The sequence below is a fragment of the Leopardus geoffroyi genome, chromosome B4 (assembly GCF_018350155.1).
Source record: "Leopardus geoffroyi isolate Oge1 chromosome B4, O.geoffroyi_Oge1_pat1.0, whole genome shotgun sequence".
Classification (NCBI taxonomy): Eukaryota; Metazoa; Chordata; class Mammalia; order Carnivora; family Felidae; genus Leopardus; species Leopardus geoffroyi.
In genome coordinates this window covers 117253962-117272211 of record NC_059341.1, presented here as the reverse complement: position 1 = coordinate 117272211, position 18250 = coordinate 117253962, and the positions used below count along the sequence as shown (strand labels likewise).

The 18250-nt window shown below is 39.6% G+C and overlaps 1 protein-coding gene across 3 annotated transcripts in view; it reads left to right on the top strand.

The window, feature by feature from the left end:
* Nucleotides 1-18250, top strand: part of LOC123590328 (uncharacterized protein C3orf20 homolog) — a 123337-nt gene that overhangs the window by 35362 nt on the left and 69725 nt on the right. For all 3 annotated transcript variants that reach the window (XM_045463351.1, XM_045463349.1, XM_045463350.1), the window contains 2 exons: nucleotides 9369-9596; nucleotides 10949-11098. In XM_045463351.1, the coding sequence (XP_045319307.1) occupies nucleotides 9369-9596; nucleotides 10949-11098 (378 nt within the window). The remainder of the gene's footprint in view (nucleotides 1-9368; nucleotides 9597-10948; nucleotides 11099-18250) is intronic.

The window sequence follows — 18250 nt, the reverse complement described above, 5'->3', positions numbered from 1 at the left end:
AACGTTAAAAAAAATTTTTTTTAAATAAAAAAAAGTAAATAAACATTAAGAAAAGAAATACTGCCTCTTTCCTGCTCTGGATGAGAATTGAGCAGCTTGTGCAATGACTGGGAAAGAAGGACCTGCAATCATCTGACTCATTCTCTTTAATGGTGTCTTTCTCTTTAAACCCCTTTAAGGATTAGGAAAGGCAGAGCAAGCCCAGAGCTCAGGCCACAGTGGTCATGTTAAATTGTTAGATCTTGTGCTGGAAATTCCTGGTGATTTAATCAGCATAGAGTAATTTCTAGTGAAATGTTTTAAAAATTGCAATTATTATTGTATTTAAAATTTTAAACTTAGTTTCACTAGAAATTACTCTTTATTGGTTCAATCTCCAGGAATTTTTAAATTTAAATTAGTAAATTCAGTATATTGGTAAATTTAGTATCTAATTTTACATCATATTACAACTGTTTTAAAACACCTAGGCATAGTATTTAAATTAACTTTTATTATTGTACAAATATCAATATTTTGTTTTAAGATTTTTCCCCTTGTTTTTCTAACTAGAAAAATTTTCCTCATGCTAAAATTAGATAGACCTACTCTATTTTTAACTTCTTTTTTCTCCACTTACTGGAAATTGTGTATGGTATGAAGATCCTAGCTTTAATTCTCCCATGCCAATAATAATGACAGCTAGTGTTTACTGAGTACTAATAAAAATAGCTAATGTTTATTGAGTGCTTCTTTTGTGTAACACACCACACGAAGCAATTTACATGCATCCATGAGTAAGTCACTGCTTTTATGCCAAGGTCAGAAAGCTAGGGAGTGAGTGAGCTGCTATTTACTCTTAGATTTGTTTGATACCAAAGCCTGTGCATCTAACCACAGCACTCTATCATCACTCTGGAGCCAGGTATTGAATACAGTCTGTGTTATCCACAGATTTGAGTTCTCAGCTTAAATTAATCTTCAGTCTTATATATATTAGAGTCTTCTTCTGAGCTGTCTGTTCTATTTCATTGATCTACCTGAGTTTTCAGCTATTTTAATTATTCAGATTATATAATATGAGAGAAACAAGTATGGTGTTAAGAAAGAGGGCTTAAAGTCAAATTGGTCTAAAATCCCAGCTCCATCCATGCATGTGACCTTGGGAAAGTCACTAATTTCCCTTTGCCTTATTTTCTTCATCTGTAAAATGAAGGTAATCATAGTAGCTACCTTTTAGGGCAGTTGTAAAGCTTCCTAGTACAACTAGGCATTCGGTAAATATTAGGTATTTGTATCTTAATTACTGGTACAGCAAACCTCCTCTGGTTACTCTTTCTTTTTTTTTTTAATTTGTATTTTTATTTAATTTATTTTTTTAATTTACATCCCAGTTAGTTAGCATATAGTGCAACAATGATTTCAGGAGTAGATTCCTTAATGCCACTTACCCATTTAGTCCATCCCCCCCTCCCACAACCCCTCTAGCAAGTAACCCTCTGTTTGTTCTCCATATTTAAGAGTCTCTTATGTTTTGTCCCCCCCACCCTGTTTTTATATTATTTTTGCTTCCCTTCCCTTATGTTCATCTGTTTTGTCTCTTAAAGTCCTCATATGAGTGAAGTCATATGATATTTGTCTTTCTCTGACTAATTTCATTTAGCATAATACCCTCCAGTTCCATCCACATAGTTGCAAATGGCAAGATTTCATTCATTTCATTCATATACACCACATTTTCTTTATCCCTTCATCATCGATGGACATTTGGGCTCTTTCCATACTTTGGCTATTGTTGATAGCACTGCTATAAACATTTGGCGTGCATGTGCCCCTTCAAAACAGCATACCTGTATCCTTGGATAAATACCTAGTAATGCAATTCCTGGATCATAGGGTAGTTCTGTTTTTAATTTTTTGAGGAACCTCCATACTGTTTTCCAGAGTGGCTGCACCAGTTTGCATTCCCACCAGCAATGCAAAAGAGATCCTCTTTCTCCACATCCTCACCAACATCTGTCATTGCCTGAGTTGTTAATGTTAGCCATTCTGACAGGTGTGAGGTGATATCTCATTGTGGTTTTGATTTGTATTTCCCTGGTGATAAGAGATGTGGAGCATTTTTTCATGTGTCGGTTGGCCATCTGGATGTCTTCTTTGGAGAAGTGTCTATTCATGTCTTTTGCCCATTTCTTCACTGGATTATTTGTTTTTTTGGGTGTTGAGTTGGATAAGTTCTTTATAGATTTTGGATACTAACCCTTTATCTGAGATGTTGTTTGCAAATATCTTCTCCCATTCCATCAATTGCCTTTTAGTTTTGCTGATTGTTTCCTTCCCTGTGCAGAAGCTTTTTATTTGGATGAGGTCCCAATAGTTCAGTTTTGCTTTTGTTTCCCTTGCCTCCAGAGACATGTTGAGTAAGAAGTTGCTGTGCCCAAGGTCAAAGAGGTTTTTGCCTGCTTTCTCCTCAAGGATTTTGATGGCTTCCTGTCTTGCATCGAGGTCTTTCATCCATTTTGAGTTTATTTTTGTGTGTAAGAAAGTGGTCCAGGTTCATTTTTCTGCATGTCGCTGTCCAGTTTTCCCAACACCACTTGCTGAAGAGACTGTCTTTATTCCATTGGATATTCTTTCCTGCTTTGTCAAAGATTAGTTGGCCATATGTTTGTGGGTCCATTTCTGGGTTCTCTATTCTGTTCTGTTGATCTCAGTGACTGTTTTTGTGCCATGATTACTCTTTCTACATCAAAAACATCTTAACCAATTTTACCAATTTCTTCTTCCAGGTGAGCTTACAATTAATTTTTCAAGTTTAAAGAAGTCCTCAAGTGATGTGGACCAGGCAGCAAATTTTAACGAAAGAAAAAAAAAAAACTTGTAGGGAGTATATGAGAACTCTCTGTATTTTCCACTCAATTTTGCCGTGAACCTAAAACTGCTCTAAAAAATAAAGGGTAAAGCAAAAATTGAAAGAAAAAAAAACTGGAGTCAAAACATCTAGGTTCATTAGTCAATGGGTGTGGGATCTTGTGTAAGTCACTTGAACTCCCTGAACCTCTGCTTCTTTAGTCATTTAGGGATAATAACAGGTCTTCTGCTTACGGTAGGTTGTTGTGACTATATATATATGTATATAAATGTACTTTGTAGACACTAAAGCACTAAGCAAGCTAAAAGCATTTTTTAATAATAACCCAGTACTGTCAGAAGTGGTTTCTTGAGACAAGTCAGTTTAGACTGAAGAAGAGATGGCTTGGCAGAGTAGATGGAGGAGGTGAATTTAGCTGGCACACAGCACCAAGGATGAGTCTGATGCTGTTACACATTACCCATAGTAATAAACTATCTCAAGGGAGTGGGTTTTTAACAATGAAAATTTTTTCCCAAGGGATTTATCATATACAGAATCCAAGCTTCAAAAAGAACACATGTAACTTTACATTATGTGCATTACAAAACATTTCTGCAAGAAAATCAGCCAAATCTTAACATCCCTTGGTTCCCAGGGTGAGTGATTAGTAAGCAGATTGAAAAAAAATGCTTGTTGGATGAAATGCAATTTTTGGCAAATCATAACTATTGGCCTTTGTACCCCACCAAATTTCTACCACATTTGCTCAACACAGAACATTATATCAAGTCAGACTCAGGGAAATGAGAGAAGAAAGAATCTTCTCTAACTCTGTTGGCAGGTGCACACTTGAAATAGACTCTCTTTTCTTGGCACAGGAAGTCTGGTCTGACAAATGTAGTGAACCCTCCCATCCCAGACCAGAACCCGAAACACTCCTTACAGCAAAGCACATCCTCCACACTGGGTTTACCTAGACCTTTTGTCTGGGCCTGAATCAGAGAATCAGATCTTTGGGCTGTAGCTGGTAGAGTTCTAGTCTTCTGATTTTATTCATATGTACTATTAGAGTATGGTGGTACAAAAGCATTAGACTGGGAATCCAGACTCACTCCTAACTCAGACCCTGCCATTTCTTAGCTGTGTGACCTGTGTTACAAGAGGCTATGTCTGTAAAGGGGCAGAACTTCAAGCTTTGAAGTTTACAGAAGTCTTATGCTCCCATTTGCCAACCATAGTATTTGGGGCACTTATTCTGCTTCTCAAAACCTTACCTTCCTCATATAAAATGGAGGTTCTACTAGAATTTACCTCATAGGGTTATTGAAAGCATTAAATGAAATAACCCAGTTCAATAACTTAGCACAGTCTGTAGAATATATGAATGCTTAATAAACAGTAACTATTATTTAGCAATTATCAATTCCCTTTTCTGTACTTTTGCTCCTTCATCTGTAAAATGGAATTAGATATTGCCCAAGCATCCTTCAGTTCTGACATTCAGTGAATGTCCCCACCATATTGAATTTAGCTTAGATTCTTAGGCAAATTTGATTTGAGATGATTTGAAATGCAGTTCCCTTTCTATTCCAGCCTCTCTTAGAGTGGTGCAGATACCAGAGGGCTAGGATAATTGGGTAACTTCTGACTTAGAGAAGAACTCTTTTGTAAGCCCAACAATGACTTTTCCTGTGAATGACCAGCCACCCAAAACTTTGAAGAAACCTTTTATGCAAGTATTAGGGCTCCTTTGTTGAGCTAATCAATTTGGTGTTAATTATCACCTGCTGGAGAATCCAGAGGTCAACTTCTGGTTCTCAGGCAAGAGGAGAACAAAACTACTGCCATTGCCAATTCCTCGAGAAAAGGCAGTGAAGGGCAGCCTTTTTTTTTGGCAGAGAGACTGATTGGTCTTTACACAATAATCAAGACTCTTTGTCTAGGGACTTTTAAAGGGGTTAGAAAAAGAAGAAGAGTTTTGGGGAACTTCCCTGAATTATAGTTGCCGACTCTGAGTATTTGAATAATGTAACATTCAGATAAGGTAGATTTTGCATTGGAGTTTTTTGCACTAGAGCTTTGTTGTATCTTGATTTTTGGCCTTGCAAGTAAGAAGGGGGAGCATGCCTTTTCTTCTCCCAAAGATTATAGGTATTTACACTTTAGAGGCATACTTACCTTTCTTAAGAATAATCCAAAAGGTCCATTTGTAGAGACTCACAGAAAAATAGAATCATGTCTAGGTGTTGAATGAAAGAGCCCAGATGTGGGCTTGGTAAATGGTAATTAGACTCAGGTTTCCAATTGGTCTATAAATGTGTGCTCTTAGGCTGAATTCCTGCCAGCGTTTGATGCTTATAAATGGAGTGGCGTGTGTGTGTTCTGGTGTGGGGAAGAGTGCAATTTATAAGGGCTCCTTTTTTTGCCACATTGCTCAAAAATTCTGCCTACTCACCTCATTTTTGACAATGGGATACATTTTCATGAGAATGTGAAAAAGAGAAGAAGCAGTGGCAGGAGGAGGAGGAAAGCAAAAGAAGAAACAAATGTCAAAAGAAACCAGTTGTTTTAATCAGGCATTTCCATTTTTGAGTGGCAGATCTGGCCCTTGCCCACCCTCCTGGCTCCGGTTCCTTCCCCACAGAACTTACTGAGAAGTGCCCACTCCTGTTTCTCTTAGAGGGGCCAGTGAACCTTGCTAATTGCTAGGGACTCCCACCCCCAATACCCCCGAAGCCAACAGCAGTGTGGCTATATACCTCTCCCTCCTTTCATTAATCAGCTATATTATTTTCCAATTACTTTTTTTTCAAATCATGTAAGTGTACTTTTATCCCCCCATCCCCTATTTCCCATATCCTGTCACCCCCTTCCCCTCTGGTAACCATCAGTTTGTTCTCTATAGTTAAGAGTCTGCTTCTTGGTTTGTCTTTATCTCCCTTTTTTTCCTTTGGTGGTTTGTTGTGTTTCTTAAATTCCACATATAAGTGACGTTATATAGTATTGTCTTTCTCTGACTGATTTATTTCAATTAGCTTTATACTCTCTCGCACCATCCATGTTGTTGCCAAACAAATTTCATTCTTTTTATGGCTGAATAATATTCCAGTGTGTATATATCACAACTTCTTTATCCATTCATCTATCGATAAACACTAGGGTAGCTTCCATAATTTGGCTATTGTAGATAATGCTGCATAGGGTTACATGTATTTCTTTGAATTAACGTTTTTATATTTTGGAGGTGAATACCCAGTTGTAAAATTACTGGTTCATAGGGCAGCATTATTTTTAATTTTTTGAGGAACCTCCATGCTGTTTTCCACAGTGACTGTACCAGTTTGGATTCCCACCAACTGTGCACAAGGGTTCCTTTTTCTACACATCCTTGCCAACACTTGTTATTTCTTGTGTTTTTGATTTTAGCCATTCTGAAAGGTGTGAAATGGTACCTCATTATAATTTTGATTTACATTTTCCTGATCAGGAGTGATGTTGAGATCTTTTCTGTGTCTGTTAGCCACCTGTATGTCTTCTTTGGAAAAATATCTCTTCAGGTCCTCTGTCCATTTTTTAATTGGATTGTTTGTTTTGGGGACATTGAGTTATATCAGTCCTTTATATATTTTGGATACTAACCCTTCATCAGATATGTCATGTGCAAATATCTTCTGTCATTCCATGGGTTGTCTTTTAGTTTTGTTGATTGTTTCCTTTGCTGTGCAGAAGCTTTTTATTCTGATATAGTCCCAATAGTTTATTTTTGCTTTTATTTCTCTTGCCTCAGGAGACACTAGAAAAATGTTGCTACAGTTGATGTCAAAGAGATTACTGTCTATGCTTTCTTCAAGGATTTTTATGGTTTCAGGTCTCACATTTAGGTCTTTCATCCAGTTTGAGTTTATTTTTCTATATGGTATAAGAAAATGATCCAGTTTCATTCTTTTGCATATGGCTGTCCAGTTTTCCCAACACCATTTGTTGAAGAGACTTTTTCCCATTTTATATTCATTCCTTCTTCATCAGAGATTAACTGACCATATAATTGTGGGTTTATTTCTGGGCTTTCTATTCTATTCAATTGATCTATGTGTCTATTTTTTATGCCAGTACCAGACTGTTTTAATTACTACTGCTTTGTAATAAAACTTGTAATCTGGAATTGTGATACCTCCAGTTTTGTCTAATTACTTATTTTTTAAGTAAACTCTACACATAACATGGGGCTCCAACTTATGACCCCAAGATCAAGAGTCAGGTGCTCTATTGATTTATCCAGCCAGGCACCCTATCCAATTTCTGAGTTTTAATCATTTAAAACTTTTTCTTTCAGCATAGCTCTTATACCCCAAAACCCACACTCAACCAATAAATGTCACGTGTGCATACATACATACATACACACACACACACACACACACACACACATGCACACAGACCAATTCTTCTAAACATTCCAAGACCCTTATTGAGGTAGGCCAGCTCAACTTTAGCACTTTTCAAGTGCACCTTAGAATGTGAAACATTGAGGATTCCTGTTTGTATGTATTCTGAATCTGAAGGGACTTGCTGAGGGCAGCCTTAAATATTTTTTTTACCCTGTTGCTGAAGCTTGTTTGTTTGTTTGTTTTGCATTCCACTCTATACCCATGTTAGAAATGCCCAAATGCCTAACTCTTCTCTGAGAAGGTAGCTACCATTTCCCCTAATTAGAGTCCTGACACTTCTGATTATTTTCAAGTGTTGGTTATAGATCTGCCCAATTCCATCCCCGCATTATGTCTTAAACCCAGAAGCCCTGCAGCCCACTTTTAGTAGCTGGGACCATGGAGTAAAGGCAAGCCATCCAGTCCATGTGGATGTTAAACAGGTGGTGTTGATCTCCTAGAGGGCCAAGAATATCTCTGCTCTTCCAGCCTGATTCTGGAGGCTTCTTCCAATGGCATGTTGCCAACAGCTCTAATCTGGCATGCTTGAGTGCACGAGTATATGTGCATATGTATGTGTATGTATGTGCACATGAGTGTATATGTGTGTGCATAGCTGTGTGTGCATGTGGGTTGCGGTCAGGAAGCTGGGCAAGAACTAGGAAGTTCTGTTTCATTGGCTGACCCTCAGATACAAAGCCCTGGTCGGTCTACATTTTTTGTTTGTTTGTTTATTATTATTTTTTTTAATATATGAAATTTATTGTCAAATTGTTATCCATATAACACCCAGTGCTCATCCCAAAAGATACCCTCTTCAATACCCATCACCTACCCTCCCCTTCCTCCCACCCCCCATCAATCCTCAGTTTTTAAGAGTCTCTTATGCTTTTAAGAGTCTCTTATGCTCTTATGCTCAGTTTTGTTCTCAGTTTTTAAGAGTCTCTTATGCTTTGGATCTCTCCCACTCTAACTGGTTGGTCTACATTTTATAGTATGCCCACAACTCCTATAGCTCCTGACACTAGAAATATGGGGAACAGTCTCATGAAGTGAAGAAAGTAGAGAGTTTGGAGCTGATATACATGACGTTGCGTCCTGGCTTTACCATGCAGCTGCAAAATTCAGGGACTTTTTAGAATGGGGATAAACAGGGGCGCCTGGGTGGCGCAGTCGGTTAAGCGTCCGACTTCAGCCAGGTCACGATCTCACGATCTCATGGTCCGTGAGTTCGAGCCCCGCGTCAGGCTCTGGGCTGATGGCTCGGAGCCTGGAGCCTGTTTCTGATTCTGTGTCTCCCTCTCTCTCTGCCCCTCCCCCTTTCATGCTCTGTCTCTCTCTGTCCCAAAAATAAATAAACGTTGAGAATGGGGATAAACAGCACCTATCTCATAAGAACGTATGAATTTTGCCTGTGGAAGATACCTAGTGAATATCTGTGAATAGTTAAATGACTGTTCCAAGGGGCCTACCTTAATTTCAAGGTCTCTGTCTGAAATGCCGAACATATGCAGTTTCATATTCACCTACTCTTCCCCTCTACCACCTTATTATTAATGAACATGTATGTATGTATGTGTCACTAACTTGTAACAAAAACAACTAGTATATTTAGAAGGCATGCTAAATACTGGGGTCCATGCCTAGAGGTCTGTGTGTATTAATTAACCAGAGATTCCCTATATTTCTGTGAGGCATTTTACCCCCATTTTACAGATGAAAAATAACTAAGACTCAGAGTTTAGTATTTTGCATACTTTTTTACAGTCCCAAGTGTTAGCACCAGGTTTCACCTCAGTTCTTGTCCAAGGTCTACGCTGAATCATGTTGCTCCTGTGGGGAGAGAGGACTCCTTACTAGTCCTGCATTTTCTGCAGCTTCTGGTCCAGTGCTTCACACACAGCAGGTCCTCAAAACCTGTTTACAAATGATAGGCACTCAATAAACACTTGGCTAAAGATTTCAAAATCCAGCTGTCCAGATCTAAGGAAGCCTCTTAGACTGGCAGTAAAGGTGAGGTCACAGAGGCCAGAACAGCCATTGCCCAGCCTCTAGCCCGTGATAAGATCAGGAAATTAACTACTTCTGGAATTTTTTTCTTTGAACAGAAAAGCAGAAGAAGCAAAACTTAAAAAAGAAGGATTCAACAAATGTCTTATCCTGCGCCACTATAATGATCCTAAAGGCGTGGTGAAGGTAGACAACAGTCCCAAAGTTTCCCAATGTTTCTGGCTGGAGCTGCTGAAGAGGAAGCCTAAGATGCCAACAGTCAAAGAGGCTGACCCAGAGATGAAAAAGTTCCATTATGCCCTGGTAGACGGTTCCTCTTTGACCTAATATCCTTTTGAAATACCAAGAGGAAAGGAGGATGGAAGGGGCTGGGCATGATGGAAAAGATGTCTCGAGAGGTAGGGCATTTCTGTTTCAGCAGAAAATCGCATGAGTATTGGAACAGGAAGTCTGATGCCTTGCCTCAATCTTTTGCTCTCAAGGGTCCACTTTCCCTCCTGCTGGAGACAAGAGAAGTCAATGCAAGAAAGAGGTTGGGGCAAGTTCTCTAGTTTGCAAGACTTACTTCTATTTAAGGGAACCTCTGGTTGTAGCTGTTAGGCTACAACAGCTCACATGGTTCTGAGAAAATGAGTTCTCCTTCATTTTCCTGGTTAGTAGAGAGAACCACATGGGCATTGGGCATCAAGAGGATCTAGCTTAGAGAGAAAAGAGATTTTGTGATAAATTCCTGCAAATCCAAAATGAAAAAGACCTCAAGAGGTTGGTGCAGCTAGGTTTTGTGAACTTGTTCACATATCCATAATTATCCCTCAGCCCTCCTTTGCTCTCATCTGTCCACAGATGTTGGCAGGGAGACACAGTCCTCCTGCTGCATGCTGTCAGGCCATACTGGGTAGCAATGGGCAACTTTGTTTTCCAGTGACTCTTCCATTAATAGAACCAATCTGACCAGACTTCCTTGCTATTATCCACAAGACTGGTTTCAAAGAGTTTGGGGCTAAAATGAGCATGTAAAAAACTGATGTTTACAGAGGGGAGGTGGGCAGGGGGTATGGGTTAAATGGGTGATGGGTATTAAGGAGGGCACTTGGGATGAGCACTGGATGTTGTATGTAAGTGTTGAATTATTAACTTCTACACCTGAAGCTAACAAATAAATAAATAAATAGTAAGTAAATAAAAATGAGGGTGCAAGTAATGTGAACATATGAGAAGAATATGCAAGTGGGAGTCAGGGAACCCGGCATGGCCTGGCACCACCATTATTGTACTCAGTGACCATGGGAAGGCGAGTCACCCCCTCTGGACTTCTGTCGGCTCATCTGTAAATAGTTGATTAGAAAAAAAATTAAATATGGGGTACCTGGGTGGCTCAGTCGGTTGAGCATCCGACTTCAGCTCAGGTCATGATCTCACTGTCTGTGAGTTCAGGCCCTGTGTCGGGCTCTGTGCTGACAGCTCAGAGCCTGGAGCCTGTTTCAGACTCTGTGTCTTCCTCTCTCTGTTCCTCCCACTCATGCTCTGTCTGTCTCTCTCTCTCTCTGTCAAAAATAAATAAACATTAAAATATTTTTTTTCTAATTAAATAGGATAAGAGTTAACATCATTCCATAAGAATAATTATTACCATTGTTGTTGGTTTTTATCAGTATCAGTTCCTTAACCTGGATTTTACCTATCCTTCTGGCCGCCTCGCTGTCTGCCAAAGCTATTCTGCTCTCCCTTGGGGTGGCATGTACACCAACATATTCAGTGACCTGCCCAATCAAGTTATCCTGGGAACCTTTACACCTTTTGGATGTGGTAGCATTTCTTTTCCTAAAAGGTATGTGAGATTCCAGACAAATTAGAACTTGTGGGTAAGTTAAGGGGTGGAGAAAGAGCTACATCCCAACAGAGGCAAGGACAGGAAAGTAATCATTTAAATGGTCAATCTAATTTGGAAACTAGGTAAGGAAAATGAAACATACGCATGTGTTCATGGCTGCTCCAGGTTGAGACTTGCAAATTTCAACAGGCCAGAAGACCATAGGTCTCAAAGAATCCATTTGCACCATCCACATGATAATGCTGTCTCTCAGGAGCAGAGGGACCTATATGAAGGCAAGGCCCCAAGAATACAAAGGCTGGGAACTTAAACAGGAAGACTGTTATTTAGGTGGGCCAGGGGTCAGCTGGGCCTCTCTGCCCCCTTAAGAACTGGTTGCACTGGCAGTACCACCATCCCATACCCTTACAAAGTCTCACATCGGGGGCTGGGTGGCTCGGTGGGTTAAGCTCCCGACTTCGGCTCAGGTCATGATCTCATGGTTCATGGTTTCAAACCCCACATCAGGCTCTGTGCTGACAGCTCAGAGACTGGAGCCTGCTTTGGATTCTGTGTGTGTGTCTCTCTCTCTGCACCTCCCCCTCTCGTGCTCTCTCTCTCTCTCTCTCTCAAAAATAAATAAACGTTAAAACAAAATTAAAAAAAAAAAAAAAAAGAAAGTCTCACATCCTCCTCAAGATTGCTGCAAAATTCTCAGGGGTTATAATCTCACGGTCTCCTCTGACTTTGACTCCCTGCCTCCTTTGAATCTTGTTCTCCACTCTGCCTTGTAACTGTGGGTTTATTTTGGTTCTCTTTTATTTGAGACAATTGGGAAATTTGCTCCTTTTTTGATTTTCAAACATAAAAACCCCTCTGTGAGGATGGCCACATTTGTTGGTGGTTTGGGTCACAGGAAACTTACTGCATGCTGCATCAAACATCTCAAATGAAGTGTAAAATGTACAAACATGTTTTAAAAGTGCTTCACGTCCACTTTTTCATTTTCCTCTCCAGGATCCTCTTTTATTCTTATCCCTTCTATTTTAAAAGCCCCTTGTCCCTTTTCATTCCCCACCCTCCAAATCTTTTCATTTTCTTATGAAAGAGAAATTCAGCTCTTTATAGCTATATGCCCCATCCAACTAATTTTTGCATATTCAAGCACTTAGCTAACAATCTGGATAAGCCATCCTGGGAGTAGGGGAGGAGATGAGAGAGGGATCAAAGAAGAGGGTGTGAGGTTATTTTGCTACCTCACACTGCTGTCAATCAGGCACACCATTGCTACCACATGTCTTATTCATTCATCTATGCATTTCTCCTTTCTTTTTGTTCCTTTAGTAAATATTTATTGAGCATCTATCATATGTCAGATTAGAGTAGAGAAGAATACAAAGTTCCTGTTTGTCAGGAGATTTGTTACAGGGAAACTGAAGAGCAATATTTAGAAAGGGAAATGAATGCAGAACATTGAAACAAAAAGGTATCTGTAGAAAATATTCGTTGATTCAATAAATATTTGCAGAGGACCTACTAGCATGAACACTGTTTAGTCACAGGGGATATAGAAGAGAACAAAACAAAGTCCTTAAGCAGCTTACATTTTAGTGGAGACAGAGTAAACAAACAAATATATACCATATCAAGTGATGAAAGAGGCTTTAAAAAATAAATGAATAAAACAGGGTAAGGGGAACTGAAGAGTGGTGGGAATGGGGAATTGCTATTCTATATTGGATGACCAAAGAAAGCCTCTTTGATAAGGGACCATGTGAGCAGAAACATATGGCAGTGCAGGGCAAACTGTGCTGTGGACAGGAAAAGTGTTGTAAGCAGAGGGAAAAGCCAGAGCTAAGACCCTCAGCTGTGAGTGTGCTTAACAAATCGAAACTAAATGGTGATCTCTGGAATGCTGTCTCCCCTAAAATATCACCAAAATATCAACCTGTTGATAAGACAAAGCTGAGTTTGTTCTAACCAAGGCAAGGGAGAACACTACCTTGATGGAATCTCACTTCCTGTGAGTAGAGAAGCCAACCCAAAAATCTACTGGTTGAGGAATAGTAGACTGAGCTACAAGGTTCCGTTATCATGGATACAAATTTCAGTCCACATGTTCAGATGAGCAGGAAATACAACTTTATTTTTTCAACACTCAATTTAATTTCTAGATAGATTCTACCAGCGGGTGGCAGAAACTTAGAACCCTGGTATCCTTTCCCCAAGAGTTCATTTCCATTCCAAGGAGCTGATAAAATGAGAACGAATTAGTGGCTGGGGAAGTGTTGTTTGGTTCTCAGACATCTTCATTCTAAATGGTCTGTGTGATTGGTCTCTGAAGCTCATGGGTGCATCCCTCTGGCTCCAGTTGCAAGGTCTTCCAAGGCCAGGCTTTTTCTCAGCTACTCCCACATCTTTATGAGCACACAAGAAACATTTGTCTGGCTTTGTCTTACCCTGAACATGGGGAAATCAAGGCTGTTCCACTCACGTCTGTGTAGAAGCCTCATGCATCTATTCTCTTACTCTTGAGTTAAGTTGGGCCTGAGGTCAGCCCCAAGGCTCACCACCTGCCCAGGCTTTCAAATCCCTCAAATTTATATGGGATTTACTACTCTACTGAGGGCTCCACCCCACCCACCCCACACCCACCCTGCAACTGGCCTTAGGAGGATGGCATAGAGCTTTTTCTCTAGAGGTTTCTTTCACTGAACTTCCTTACTTAGCCTCTGATACTCCTTTCCACCCCCTACTCCTTTGCAGTAGGAAAATCTGCTCCTGACAGATTACGTATTCTCCCATATCCCTATTGCCATGTGTCTAGATCTCAGCTTTTCAATCTCAAAAATCAAGAATTTGACACTGTTATTCTCACAACACTTTCCTGAAGCCACAGGTGCTGTTCAAGATCTAGGTGAGTGGGAGAAGGCCATGGGTAAAAAGGAAAGACTGGGAAGAGAGCAGTGTGAATTTCTCCCACTACATTATATAGCATTCCCATTAAGGATGACAAGTACAGGAACAATGTAAATACTTGGAATTTGTGTGTGTGTGTGTGTGTGTGTGTGTGTGTGTGTATGCATTTGTGTGTATACATATACCTACATATATATTATATATAGTACTGTAAAAAAACTAGCAATCTATACATAGTATTTATAGTCATTTAGCAAGAAATATATAGGTATTATTGATTTTATAATAATAATAATGTAAATATTATTTTAGAATTTATATATATATATATTGTAACTACCCTATTGTGTGGTTGTGAGACCTAAATAAGACAAATTACCATGTCAGTTTTTAGTGTGTTCTAAGGTAGGCTAAGGCAGATATAGATAACTTTTGAATGTGATGGATATGTTTATGGCATAGAATATGGTGATGGTTTCATGGATGTATACTTATCTCCCAAATCATTAAATTATATGTATTAAATATGTATAACTTTTGGTATGTCAGTCATACATCAAAATATTTTTTTAAAGAAAGACAGATGAGTGGATGGATGGATGGATGGATGGATGGACAGATATGGAAATAGGTAGATAGGTAAAGATCTGAAAAGTTCTAAGACAGAGATACTGAGCAGCAGGAAGTGGGGACAGAGGATGTATGGAGTGGGGAGTTTTGAGAATACCAAGGCTGAGAATGTGTGCACATGTGACAGTAAACAGGCAGGAACAACGCTGAGAGATGCCATCATAGGGATCATGAAAGTTGGTGTTTTAACGTTTTTATTTATTTTTGAGACAGAGAGAGACAGAGCATGAACGGGGGAGGGACAGAGAGAGAGGGAGACACAGAATCAGAAGCAGGCTCCAGGCTCTGAGCCATCAGCCCAGAGCCGACGCGGGGCTCGAACTCACGGACCGTGAGATTGTGACCTGAGCTGAAGTCAGACGCTCAACCGACCGAGCCACCCAGGCGCCCCGAAAGTTGGTGTTTTAAGGTGTTATGGCTCTATAATGCTTTAGGAAACATGCCTCAGCTAAATGTTTCTTTGTAAAGTCAGAGATGGTTAAGTGTAGAAATATAACACTGCCCAAGAATAAGGACTGACCAGGAAGACCTGTCCTGTTCTCTATAATTCTGGGGTTTCTCTTTGTCCTTGGAAACTGCTCACGAGGATCTTGACCTCAAATTCTTATCCCAGTGGTATTCCTGAGCCTAACCAGTACCTGACCCAAATCTTCTCCTGATTTCCACCATATCCTGCAGCCTTCCCCAACTCCAATCCCTCTCCTTCTCATATTTCAGAAGCTCAGGAAAAGGAGGGTGAGGTATAGCACTAAGTGTTAGCAAGGATCAGGGTGAGGTCAAAGGTGGGCTAAAGGAATCAGGTGACAATGTCAAAATGTCCACAGCCAACTAACTGCAGGTAACAGATGCTGCAGGTCTCTTCAAGACCACCTACACCATGTGTTAATTTATTGTTAGCTGCCTGTGGCTGCCATTACAAATTGCCGTAAACTGGGTGAGTTAGAATACCAAAAATTTATTCTTTGGAGTTCAGGAGCCCAGAAATTAGAAATCAGGGTATTGGCAGTGTTGATTCCTTCTGAAAGCTCCGAGGGAGAATCCATACTATGCTGCTTTGCTAGCTTCTGGTGGTTGCTGGCAATCCTTGGTGTTCCTTGGTTTGTAGACACGTCACTCCAATCTCTGCCTCCATCTTCATATTGCCTTTTTCTCTATGACCTCTTCTCTTCTTATAAGGACACTAGCCATTGGATTTAGGATCCATTCTAAATCCACCTCAAAATCTTAAGTACATCTGCAAATGCCCTATTTCCAAATAAAGTGACATTCTGAGGTTCAAGGTGAATATGAATTTGGGGGGAACAATCCGGCAGACACAATAATTACTGTTCCTCTATATTTACCCTTCTTTGGGATATTACTTACCCCCATACCTCTGCCTGCTCCTCTCCCATGTACTTAATTTCAATTTAGTTGGTGACTCTAATATTTAAAGCACCACAAATGGAAAATTTGCACCAAAGGTACCTTAAGTATATAAATGTAGCAAATAAAAGAAAAGCATAAGATGTGGCCTTAGAAAAACATTTTCTGGCCTTTGGAGTTTTAGGAAGAGATTTACATTGTAGTTTATTCATAAGGCAGCCTTTCAGTGAACTAAGGCACTATGTGAGTAAACTCACCCTCCCAATTTGCTGAATTTGAATTTTTTGAATGAGTCCTGATCACATATTTTCCCATCCTTTGTATTTTGACTTCTCTTGATTTCAAGACAATGCGAATTGAAAGTTAGGTTATGTAGAAAGCAAGAACCCCCTCGTCCGTTTTTTAAGCTCTTTCAGAAATATGCTTTTGTGTGTTTCTGCCATGTTAAGCATTTCATACGTGCTGACCATGCTTCTGGTGAAGCCCCTTCCCTGGCTGTTTTTGTAAGCCAAATCACCTGTTGAATGTGTCAGAAGTTTACTAGCAAAAGAGTACAAGTAGGTAAAAATCTAAAAGAAATAAAAAAACTAATGCTTGATTCTCAAGATGCAGGTAGAGAGAGACAGATTTATGGGGTAGCAAAGTGCCTTGGTGAGCAGCATGTGAGCACCTGCCCTCCCTGTGGAAGAGACTTTCCCAACTTTGATGTTGAGATGAAAAGATGATGACAGAATCTGGAAGCATTTCAAAGGTTGAGAAAGCACATACTTTCAAAAAGTCTTTCCCCCTCCCAACCCTAGTAACTCAACAGTTTCGAAAGAAAGATTAAGAAACACTGCATAATTCTATAGCATTTTAATTGAACATTTTATTCTGTGACATCACAGAGCAGAAAACTAACAATTGCTTTCATGAAGAACAAACGTATTTTCACTTCATTTTTCCAGGGATTGTTAAAGTTAGATTCTTTGGAAACTGTTTCTGGTGAGCTCAATTGAAACATCTCAGCCTTATTACTGCTAACGGGTGTCACTTTGTGTTGAGAAGGCACTTTTTTCATGTTATTTAATTTTCCCAGGAACCCTCTTGGTTAAATGTAATTCCTAGCTGAGACAAATTGAGGCTCATAGAAAATGGAAACCTTTTCCAAGTCTGCATGGTAGAGAAAAACATTGGAGCCAGTTTGCACACTCTAATCCCAATGTGTAATTTTCACCTTTCCAACCCTTAATGCATTGAGACAGAGGTCTAGATCTGAGCACACAATATATGAGCAATAATAAGAGTAGTAATAATCATAGTCATAATCGTGGCAATGAGCATGGGCTTTGGGGTTAGATGTATCTGACAATAGGCTGGAGCAACAGAGAAACTGGGCTATGTGTTTCCAGTATCTAGCAGACTAAGCTCAGGCTTCTTGACTGGGTGGCTGGGTTCTAAAAGCAGCAAGAGTAAAGACAAATCCCAGTGCATACACACTTTTCAAGTCTTCTCTAGTATCATGTTTGCTAATGACTCATTTGATCAAAGCAAGTCATGTGAACAACCCTGCATTCAAGGGGTGGAAAAATAGAACTTCTACTTTCCTTGGAAGAAGTTGCAAAAATATTGCAGCCATTGTTGCAGATGATCACAAGGGCAACACTGAATCTAAATTATGACTTCTCTCTGTCTCTCTGCCTCTCTTCACCCCCTGTTCTATTTTGATCAATAATGTATAATAGAATTTGAGAATTATAAGTACATAAGATGATCACTTAACAGTATTAGTCTGTTAACCACCAATCCCTCCTCTCAAGAGTGTTCATGAAAATTTGCAAGGCTTGGGTGTCTTCTTTCTCCTGCTTTTGGTCCAGATATTCTTACATTTTCACTTAGAATTCTGTGTCATCCTCTGATTCCTTTCTACATTCTGTGTTGGTCCAGACTGGATTGGTCATGTCCTTTTATTTCAGATCTCAAGTATGACACTGCACAACTGCACACAAAGTTTAGACACTATGAAATCTGTATTTGTATTGCTTTAGTGATTTCTTTTCCTGCCTGGTATTCTATAGGATCCCTACTTTCTGAACTATTTGGAGATGGGAATTCTTCTTGTGCTCCCTGGAATGTGAATATCTCCTAGAAATTGATATTTATGACAATGGTGAAAGTAATTTAATGGAATTCCCCAGTTATAGGCTAATTATTGCTTTAAATACTTTTCCCTTTTAACACATAATACTTCTTTTCTTCTTAATAAGGTGTTTTGCA